Source organism: Anguilla rostrata, chromosome 8, assembly GCF_018555375.3.
Source record: "Anguilla rostrata isolate EN2019 chromosome 8, ASM1855537v3, whole genome shotgun sequence".
NCBI classification, from domain to species: domain Eukaryota; kingdom Metazoa; phylum Chordata; class Actinopteri; order Anguilliformes; family Anguillidae; genus Anguilla; species Anguilla rostrata.
In genome coordinates this window covers 42,235,710-42,246,436 of record NC_057940.1, presented here as the reverse complement: position 1 = coordinate 42,246,436, position 10,727 = coordinate 42,235,710, and the positions used below count along the sequence as shown (strand labels likewise).

At 49.1% G+C, this 10,727-nt stretch overlaps 1 protein-coding gene across 3 annotated transcripts in view; it reads right to left on the bottom strand.

The window, feature by feature from the left end:
* Nucleotides 1-6,152: 6,152 nt before the first annotated feature.
* The window catches only part of LOC135261749 (protein tyrosine phosphatase type IVA 3-like), a 54,820-nt gene continuing 50,245 nt past the window's right edge, over nt 6,153-10,727 (bottom strand). For all 3 annotated transcript variants that reach the window (XM_064348336.1, XM_064348337.1, XM_064348338.1), the window contains 2 exons: nt 7,563-7,637; nt 6,153-7,226 (listed from right to left, as the gene is read on the bottom strand). In XM_064348336.1, coding sequence (XP_064204406.1) covers nt 7,109-7,226; nt 7,563-7,637 — 193 coding nt within the window. In that variant the 3' untranslated portion in view covers nt 6,153-7,108. The remainder of the gene's footprint in view (nt 7,227-7,562; nt 7,638-10,727) is intronic.

Sequence of the window (10,727 nt, the reverse complement as noted above, 5' to 3'; positions counted from 1 at the left end):
GGGCGGATTAGCCGTCGTCTCCCGCTGGACGGTGGGGCAGACCTGGCTGCCAGGTCCTGTGGTGTGCGCCGCGGGCAGCTCTGGCGGTGTGTGTGTGTGTGTCTGCCCCGGCCGCGCCCTGAGCCCACCGCCACCGCCGCCGCTCCGGTTGCATCGGCTTGGCGAGCGTCATCAAGGCCCCGCCGCGCTGGACCCTTGTCAAGCCCGCTCTGAGACGCATCTTTCACTGGAGTCCCTGTTCCCCCCGGCAGCGAGAGCAACAGAAAACAGTCCAATCAGTTCGCTATCTGGAGGGACGACTACGATTAATTTGGAAGTGAACAATAGAGCGCTTGTTATGACTGGGAAAAAATGGGCATATTTGTGAAATGTGAATCTACCCCGCCTGAAATTGGGCTCTAACCGGCCTGCAAATTGAATCCATTTCGATTCCAACTGATCATTGGTTGATACAATTTATGTCCTTAAACATACTTGGCTGATCAAGTATAAATGGGTGTTAACCGTCTCTTACGGCCTGACTCCTTCCCACAATGCAATTCTGCGCCATGGGCACGAAGCCGTGGGCAACTCCTTGCCCGAAGAATAAACACCTCCAGAATTACCCTTTGAGAATTACCTCTGATATTTATAAATGTTGCTCAGGACCAAGATATGGGGACATAAGGATATCTCACCTTTTCCCCGCTGCCACTCGGTCCGTCTGTGGGCCTTCCAGAGGGCCTTTCCTGTCCTACTTAAGCGATGACTGTGCAGGCGGCGCCGATGGACCCAGCTTTGAGTTTGAGGAGGAGGGCAGCGGCGCGGCCGGCCTGTTTGAGGACAAAGCGGCGGTTTCACGTCTGCTTCGGCCCGCTCCCCGCCGCGGCAGCCATTGAAGGCGTGTAACGTACACCGGTGTAGTGGGACTGCTTTGTGTGTGTGCGTGTGTTCGAGTGTGAGTGTGTGTGTGTCAGTGTGGGTGTGTGTGTGTGTGTGTCTGTATGCATGTGTGTGTGTGTGTTTGTGTGGGTGTGTGTGTGTGTGTGTGTGTTTGTGTGGGTGTGTGTGTGTGTGTGTGTGTGAGGTGTGTGTTGGTGGTGTTGGTGTGTCCGTTGTTGTGTGTGTGTGTCTGTGTGTGTGTGAGTGTGTGTGTGTGTGTCTGTATGCCTGTGTGTGAGTGTGTGTATGTGTCTGTATGCGTGTGTGTGTGTGTGTGTGTGTGGGTGTGCGTAGCGTGTGTGTGTGTGTGTGCGTGTGTGTTGTGTGTGTCTGTATGCGTGTGTCGGTGTGTGTGTGTCTGTATGCGTGTGTGTGTGTGTATGTGTGTCTGTATGCGTGTGTGTCGGTGTGTGTGTGTCTGTATGCGTGTGTGTGTGTCGGTGTGTGTGTTGTTGGTGTGTTGTGTGTGTGTGTGTGTTCTGATGTGTGTGTTGTGTCGGTGTGTGTTGTGTGTGTGATGCGTGTTGTGTGTGTGTGTGTTGTATGTGTGTGTGGTGTGTGTGTATGCATGTGTGTGTGTGTGTGTGTGTATGATGTGTGTGTGGCCGTCTCTGCTAATGCTCTGTCGGGGCTTTCCTGTGAGGGGAAGAGCTGCTAATGGCAGCCCACCCTGGGGAAGGAGGGAACGGGGTCTGTGGGAGAACAGGGTCTTTGTTCCAACGCTCGGAGGCCCGCTTTCCCCGGAGGCCCGAACAGCCTCGTCCCCCTTCGCCCCCGCACAGGGGCTTTCATCGTCTTCGGTGTCCCCCGCTGTCAACCCAGCAAGCTCCTCTCACCGAGTTCTGCGAAAAAGCCCCGTGATTCAATGGAAGTTTTTCTTAAGGGCGGGAATGGGTTGCACATCTAGCCTATTGTAGAAATAGCCATGAATGACTCCTTCCGTTGTTATTGTCCAAGTGGGATTTACAGTCAATCAATAGCCATGAAAGCAACGCTATTCAAGCATATTCAAATGAAACAGTTGTGCATATACAGGTGTGATATACTCAGTAATGTAATAAAACACAGAAATGAATAAATGTACTCGATGGGCTCTTGGATGTGCACAGTGTGATTGCTCCTTTTTACCCAGTGTGCCTTTCACTGAATGACTTCACTGAAGGCAGTAAACATGGAAAACCCCCAGGGCTGGCTGATGAGCTCGCTGGAAGCCACGTCCCTCTCCAGCGGCGCGTCTCTTACCCGAAAGGAAGTTGGGAGGATGCGGGGAGGATGCGGGGTGGACGGAAGGTCGTGGTGGAAACAGGAGATGAGCGGAGGCCAGCTTGCGTCTTGCCGGGCCGCGGCAAAACAGGAAGCGTCACCTGCTGGCTGCGGGGCGAGAGTCGGGGGCGAGGGGGCCCCGCCCCACACCGCCAGCCGGCCATTCCCCTGAAACTGCCCTCGGGTGCCCCCCTGGTGGAGACCCATGTCATCTGGCTGATGGACATCTGATTTAGTCATATATAATATATTGTGTGTAGTCAGTAATATGCTAATGACTGAGCAAAGGCATTCCTATAACAACATTCAGTCAGGCAATCGGGCACCAGCTTGTGGCTGGAAGTATGGTGAAGGACCACACACTTTTCTCATTGCCTGTGGTTCAATGGGGCTTGGAAGTAAAAGTTCTTTTGGAGAGGGATAATGTCATGTGATGTTGTGGAGATAGTTTGGATGAAAAGGAGATGACCGACCAGCAGACATCAGACACTGAAGAAAGCGCTGTAGGCTCTACAGGATGTTTGCCCGACACACCTCAGACCTGCTCTCGTTTAGAGTCAATATCCTCAGGGAGCAGTAAGCAGTCTCTCCTTTTCGTCGAGTAGAGCCAGCGTTTTCCCTCCGCTTCAGAAAGGGCTCGTGATTCAATTACCAGCCTCGGCTGGCCCCCGTTATGCAACAGACCAGAGCCGTTCGCGGTTTCGATCTCTATCGCAGACATCTGAAGGTGCGGTTTCGTGGATTTTCATTCACGTTTATCTGCTGCAATTCAAGTTTGAATTGCTGCGATTGTGTAGCAGACATCAGCGGAGGAATGCCAATTCCCCCTGGGAAACGCAGAGGTCACCGAAAGAGATGACAGGTGGGGATTAATGCAGCTGTCCTCTTCATTGAGTCCAATGAATACTCAATGTCACTGAAATGAAAAAATAACGTCCCTTATCGACCAATGGTTTCGGAGGAATGCTGGCACGCGTAATGGTGAGTTTTACGTTAGTCCGTTGGGCTGTTCTAATGACAGTTGCTGCACTGTGCGGCGTGGTGGGGGGTGGAATTTCCCCAACTTCGGTCACAAAGGGGCTACAGTTGCAAGGAAAGCCCTTTAATTTGATACGCAAGACCTTTTATTTGTGTGGTTTGGGGGAGCGGTTATGTGGAGCAGGCTCCTCCTCTATTTTCCGGGTGCTTTCTGGTTGGCTCCCGCTCCCCTGAGGTGAGGAGGGTGAACCGCGCGGCATGGAAACCCAACCCTCGTCCCACCGTTTCCATTGGCCGGATGAATGGGGATCAGATCATGGGCAGGTGCGGCGGAAAGTCCCGCGCTCCTACCGGCTGGAACGCGAGCTCCCCTGCGGGGGTAGAGTCAGTTCAGTGACCCAGGCCGCTGTCCCACTGCAGGGGTGGCCACAGTTCATACAGACCCTGCTGACGTCACACTTCATCCTCAGAAAGCAGTTCTCAATGTTTTTCTTCCCTACTTTCTCCATTCCTACCGTAGTTATGGGCTGGGGCGGAATTAGCTCAGGAGGTAGAGCGGTCGTCTGGCAACCGGAGAGTTCGTCTGGCTGTCTGTTAATCTGGGTGTGTCCAAGTGTCCTTGAGCAAGACACACAACCCCGATTGCTCACGACGAGATGGTTGGTGCCTTTCGTCATTTGTGTGTGCATGAATGGGTGAATGAGAAGCATTCACTGTAACGTGCTTCGTGCAGTAAATGCTGGAAAATGTGCTATATAAATGCAGTCCATTTACCACAGTTATTGCTCACCATGTCGCAGAGTCGTAGCATAACAGACTTAAGCAGCATGTTCTTATACCTTCGTAACTAAATGCTATTATCTTAATTACCATGATGTGTGCTGTATATAATCTTTCCCTTGAATTCCCTGGTTGGAACTTTTATAGTATTTAATACTGTGATATATCACAGAATAACGTGTACATAAAAATGAATGGATAAATACTAGTTTGCACAATCAGGTCCTCGCTTAGCTTTGAGGTTCCACCCGGTTTCCTACAAAGCTTTAGGGGAGCGTCAGCTGCAGCGCAGTGACAGGGACACCGCCCGGTCCGCCCCGTACACGCCCAGAAGCTCTCCTGCGTGGATCCAGCCCCAAATTCATCACGCTCCCCAACGGCAGGCGCGGTCATCCCCGCTTCGTTTCCCCGGCTCCTGTTGCTATGATCCTTCGTCAGTGCACCTGTCCGCTCGACCCGGGGGGAAACGGAACACCTGTGAGAGACCCGCGGAGGCGCTCCTGACCTCGCCCTGCGGGGGGCGCTCCTGACCTCGCCCTGCGCTCGGGCCGAGGCCTGCGACAGACAGAGGGAAGCTCAGCGATCTGTCGCCGAGTCCAGCACCTCAACTGCTCTTAGTCCCATTCTCACAACTGCGCAGTGTAGCAGTTTCTTTCTCACCAAACCGAGATCCAGCTGAGCGGAGAGCGTTATATTTACGACACGAGTCTGTAATGCCTTTGGCTCAGCTGGATGTGATCAGGTTAAGATGAATCAATGTGCGTTTTACGTGAGCAACAAAGAGGGTTTTGGTGTTGGCCACATTTCTTTCGGGGGGTCACTTTTTTGTCACGTTGCCTGATGAAAACCCGAGGGAGGCTTTCTAATCAAAGGCCGAGATTTTTTTGGAGTGAACCACGGACTTTGGAATTCTTTAACAGCTGGGTTTTTCCAGAGGGAGCAAGGTCAACATCCCCCGGTGGACGAGAACAAAAGGTGAGTGGCAGCAAGCTAAGGAAGAGGATGGGAGTACAGAGCGTAGGGGAAGCCGCTCCGCCTCGCTGATGTCAGTGACCTCCTGGAGGCCAAGCGGCCTGCAGTACTCCCCCCCCCCCCCTTCCCCCATTACCTGACGGGGTACGCGGCCTTTTTCACTGTCTTACAGCTTAGGAATGTGGGCCGGGGAAGCTGTAACTCTGGATTGGTCCCTAGGGGAGCATTTCAGGTTAAAGCAGGGCAGTGTAACCTCACAAAATAAAATAAAAAATACCTCAAATCTCTGTGATATGGTCATGCGTCTTGTATTGTCAGGCCAGACAGGCTGACTGTTTATAACATCGTTTATGTGTCTCAAATTATGTACTGAACATTGACACAACATTAAAGACCAGGACTAAACATGACAATGATGAATGTTATGATGTAAACCAATGACCTAGAAAAAGGCCAGAAATATCTACTAACTGGAGGCTAATTCTGGGCCACTGGTATTCCCCTGGTTTAGGAGAATTAGTATTTGCAGTTCTAGGATATATGAGCTTATTCCTCGTTTTCTTTTTGAATAGCTTTTGAAAGCTTTGTAACATTGTCCTGCCGCAAGTTTGGTGGCCGTTTCTGTGGCAACAGGATAAGAGCACATCAGGTGACTGGAGTTAGTCAAAGCAGAGTTTATAATACAGGGGGATGGTCTGTTTGTGGGTTCATGCATAAAATAAGAGCACTGCTATGGTAATAGAAATAAGCATTCCATAAAAACATGAAATAAAAATTTTACAATATCATAAAAACTATTTTTGTGACAAAATCAAGTATGTTCATCTCCAGTTTGAGTTGAGTAAAAACACTTGCATCATTTCATCTGTTAAAGCATGTACAGGCCCTACAGATAGAAAGTGGCTGCTCAGCTGAATCTGGATCCTTTTGGCTGGCACTAACACAGATATGTTAATTACTGTGCATTGTCCCAGTCCACTAAATGCAGTAAATAAATAAACAAGGGTCACTCAGTGTTTCCTGGACATGGAGTTAATTATTGCACTGCTCAGACAACAATTGTCCACTAGATGGCAGCAGTTTGTTACTTCAGGCCTTCTTTTCAGAAATCAAAGTGGACCAGTGAGCAAAACCAGCTGATGTGATGCTGCTGAAGATAGACCAACTCAGAAACCCCTTTAATAAATGTGCCCTATTTCACAACACAGCCACACACTAAAGAAAAAAAAACCCACAACTGAAACAGTAATCTTACTTTATTATTTCCATATATCAGAAGTGGCTCTCTTCCAAGGCAGACAGAAATCAACAGGAAGTTCCCTCCCACAGTCAGTAGCCAGCCGCAGGTGACGACAAATCACGGACAAGGATGACAGGAGAGCTGTGATCTCAGATTGTCTCTGAGACTCGAGGACAGCCAGCTGCGCTGAACACCCACCCGCAGTCCGACACTGAGCCACTGGGGTAAACTGTCCTAATCCTGTAGTATCTTGTGCAAAAACATGTGAAGAGAAAAATAAATCTATAGAAATACACACACGCCCCTTCCTCACCACCACACCCAATAATTAGATCCCCGCTCGATACATCACAATCCCCATGCCCCAAGTCCCACTCTTGGGACAATAAGAAAGGATTTGTTGAGGAGTGAACTCTGACACATAAAAAAAAAAAACTCGTGACGACTGCGGCGGCAAGTTCGTGAAAACGGCCATCCTGGCAAAGCGAGAGCAGAGGTGAACACACAGACGACAAAAAAGTACGAAGTCCCGCTAATTAATTTACCCTATGCCTGCTGACCGCACACGGCGGCTAACGCAGGCGCTGTGAGTTCATTAGTCCGGCTAACGCAGCCACTGCGCTCGCCCGCAGGCGGAAGAGTCTGTGTGATGTGGCGGGAGGCGCGTGCGACTGAAGGACATCAGAAATGCACGGCGGTTCAGGTTAACTTCGGCAGGCTGGTGGGGTTAGCCAGCACTCACGATTAATTCATACAAAATAAAAACGAATTCTAATTCTAATGGCCGGTCTCCGGCCAGACCTGAAACGAGGAAGAGTTTGTCACACTTCCCGGGAGTGCTGGGAGGGAAGCTCTTCGCTTCAAATCCAGAGTTCGGAGTCAAAGTGCGTTGCGGTCCGTTATCTGTCCGTTTACCCAAACAACCTGCCGAATCTGTCGGCGGGAGGCCGGGAGTCACATGATGCAGCACTTGCTCTTGAGGTGATGGGGGTCTTTGTAGCGCAGTCTCTGTTTGGGTCGGTACTTCTCCAGGTATGTCAGCTGTTTGCTGTTGATAGCCCCCCTGCGCTTCCTGCAACAAAAAGGCATAAATGAACCAATAATCAAAAAATAATTTTAAAAATTATGCAGAAGTGTTGCTACATACATTCGCTTTTTAAAAGCAAACGAATTCAGCTTCTGTTGGCACACGCGCGGACTGGACAAAACCAAGTCAATAACGGCGGAAGAAGATGTTCGCGATAATTACATTCCTGAACCACAAGGTTTCCTCTTACAACCAACTATCTAAAAATTTCAATGTACGGCGTAGGCTATCTTGTGTCTGAATACTCCTACAGTGTTCGCTGCCCACAGCTCGCGGATGCTGCTACCAGCCGAAAGGGCTCGTCGCGCGCCCTTTACTTACTGCCTGATGAACTGAATGGCGTCCTCATACTTCATTCCGCTTTCGATCAGCGCTAAGGCCACCAGCACAGGAGCCCTGCAAAGAACATGTCAGGTAAGCGATCGGTGTTGTGCAAGTAAACAGCATTTATACAGCAAATAGCGAACAGAGTGGGACAGGCCACGCGCCAATCTGGCGTCAGCAGCCATTTGGGTCCAGTACCACCTTCTTTCCCGGAGTGTAAAAGAGCGCTTTGTCTCTTATTCTTAAGTATTATAAAGGCTTCCAATTCCCCTTACTCGATTGAGAATGCCCTGAAGCATCATAAACAAAATCCATTCAGAGTAACTAAATGAATGGTAAATTTAGTAACGTAAAGATGGCATGATGTTAGGTGGCATACACAAGGAATGGAAAGAGACTCATGCGGTAGTCCGAGGCGACAGAACAACAGGTGGAGTGATCCATGCAAAATAGAAAGTCACGGACGTGGAAGGAACAGACATAGTTGAACTTGTGACTGGAGAAGGACGCAGAGTCCAATGTAAATCTGGGTTCGCTATTTATTTCATACCCAACTGAACGGACACAGCCTATGGCATGACATTCAGAACTGTGTTTTTATACTAACTGTTTGCTGATTATGGATTGGCCAAAAGAGGTCCTTCTTCCTTTCAATGAAACAAATATAATTTTCATATTATACCCTATCTGAGAATAAATGAGCAGTGATTAGCATAAAAAGAAGTTGATTGCATGACCTGCAGCCATGTTTTAACATGGCTTTTATAGAACGTGAGCTATGTCAGTGGTTCTCAACCTCGGTCCCGGGGGCCCACTGTGTATGCTGGTTTTCGTTCCAACCACAATTGCAATCCCGGAATTGTAACAAGCTATTATTTTTCCTTAATTAGGTGCTTCTCATGTCAGAGGGATTATTTGCCCACTTAAGCCACCTTGTGTCAGAAATAGCTATGCATGCCATAAAGAATAAAAGTCCCATAATCACATTGTGCTATATTGTAGACGATTACGTAAAGAGGTTAAAAAAACCTTTTAACTAATCAAAATGAAGACTGAGGCAAATCAACAGGTTCCTAATTGGGAAAAGTGTGGACACCTGGCCACTAAATCTAATAATTTGACAGATAACAAAGAATTCAAAAACAAAGAAAATGATAATGAGTCATACCTATATTGTGCTAATTAGTTTAAGGGAAATATTATGCACTTAAACACATGTGTTCAGCAACCTAATTAGGAGCCTATTAATTCCCCTCGTTAATTTGACCTGTTAAAAATGTTGCCTCTTTTTAAGTGATTGTTTGCAATCACTTAAAAAGCAACACAATAACACAATGGGATTTCATTCTTCATGCCATGCATAGCAGTTTCTGACATAATGTGGCTTAAGTGGGTAAATCATTCCTCTTAACACGAAAAACATCTAATTAAGCAAAATGAACAGCTTGTTAAAATTCAGAGATTGCAACTGTGGTTGGAACGAAAACCAGCATACACAGTGGGCCCCCAGGACCGAGGTTGAGAACCACTGAGCTGTCACATCAGCTCTCAGCAAATGCTTTGACAAGTTCTTAATATCCATGTGCAAAGAGGACAATCACAAGTAAAGTATTGTTTAGTCAAATAGACTTCCTTAGAATACCTGAGACATCAAATTAAAAAATCTCTCCCGGTTTTAGCTCAGTCAGCCCAAGTAAACATGATTGAACAGATTTAGGTATTGAAAGGAAAGTCACAGAGTGACCCAATCCTTACAAACCACACCCTAATAGCAATTTTGACCAACCGCGACTGATTATTAAGTCTAGTGTTCAACGTGGTAGGGACTGCTTTTGCTCTCGAAAAGCAGTCAAAAGCGTTTAGTAAATCTGGCTCTTTGACAGCTGCCCTGCGTCCCAGAGCGACAGCGCCGTCCAGTGCATGCGAACACGGGGTTTCCTGCGGGCGGAACCTTGCGCGGGGCCCCGCAGCACAGCGAGCGCTTCTCCTGGGGAGTAGCGAGCGAGCGGACTGTCTAAATGGAGGAGCTGCGGATCAGAGGCGGCGGCCTTATGGCCTCCGTGTGACGACAGGTCAGGGAAAAGAGGCGGGGGGGGGGACTCCAGAGTGTTTTCGGTAAAGCCAGCGGCCTGCTGTCATTGGCCGCTCACCCACGCGCTTATAAAAGCCAGAGGCTGCCCGAGGCCCCGGCGCGGAGCGGACCGGACCATGTGAATCCAGGCAGGCCGGGGGCTTAACTGCAGCCGCGTCTCCCGTTTCTGCTTCCTAATAAGGACCGAGAAGGGGAGAAAAGCGCTGTTTTGTCACAAACTCGGGAGTCGTTTCATTGTTTTGGTTTGGGCTCTCCGCTGGGATGGACGCGCGAGAGCTCTGCAAAACCATAAACATCTCAAGTTCTAGGAGTATAATAAAAAAACAAAAAAAATTAGCGGACTCGGCGAACACGTCAAAATGTGCTGACGCACAGTGGTCGCGGTTCCAGGGTTCAGGGTACTTAAATCCAAATATCTTCACATGGACCTCCCCCTCCCCCTCCCCACCATGCTGACAGCAAGTGAATGTTTCCCATCTGAATATTACGAAAATAAATAAAGCAGAGTAGGGCTGGCACCCTTTCAAGGGCTGTGGAAGGGTCCCTAAGGAAGGGTGAAGTGCGTCAGAGATGGGGCTCTACCAGTCCGCGAAACGAGGTGAATGTGGCGGGGGCGGTGGAGGGGGGATATGGGAGGGGGTAGAGCTCCATGTTATGTCCCGACTGCCCAGCAGCTAATAAAAGGGACAGCCTCGTCCAACTGGCCGGCCTCCTCTAATAGCCCCATCTAATTACCGCTTGCACGAAGAGGAAGGGTTCCTCCGGTTATAAATAAATATCAGCAAGGAACAGTAGATTCAATTAAACGGCATTAGGCAGCTCCGACGGGGGCGGATTTGGGCACGACCAAAAAGGGTAGGGGACACTCGCGCGTTTATAGGGCACAGAGAGTGGAGGCTGATAAATCCTTTCCTGTTTTGTCTTCAGCACTCACCCAGTGCACGTCTAATTAAGAACAGGGTATTACTATTACTGCCGTTACTGCACCATCAGCAATAGCTGATTTTGGCGTAGCGTCTTTGCTTTAAAGGGAGTCTAACGTTAGGAGAAGATGTGCAGACCAGGGGCTG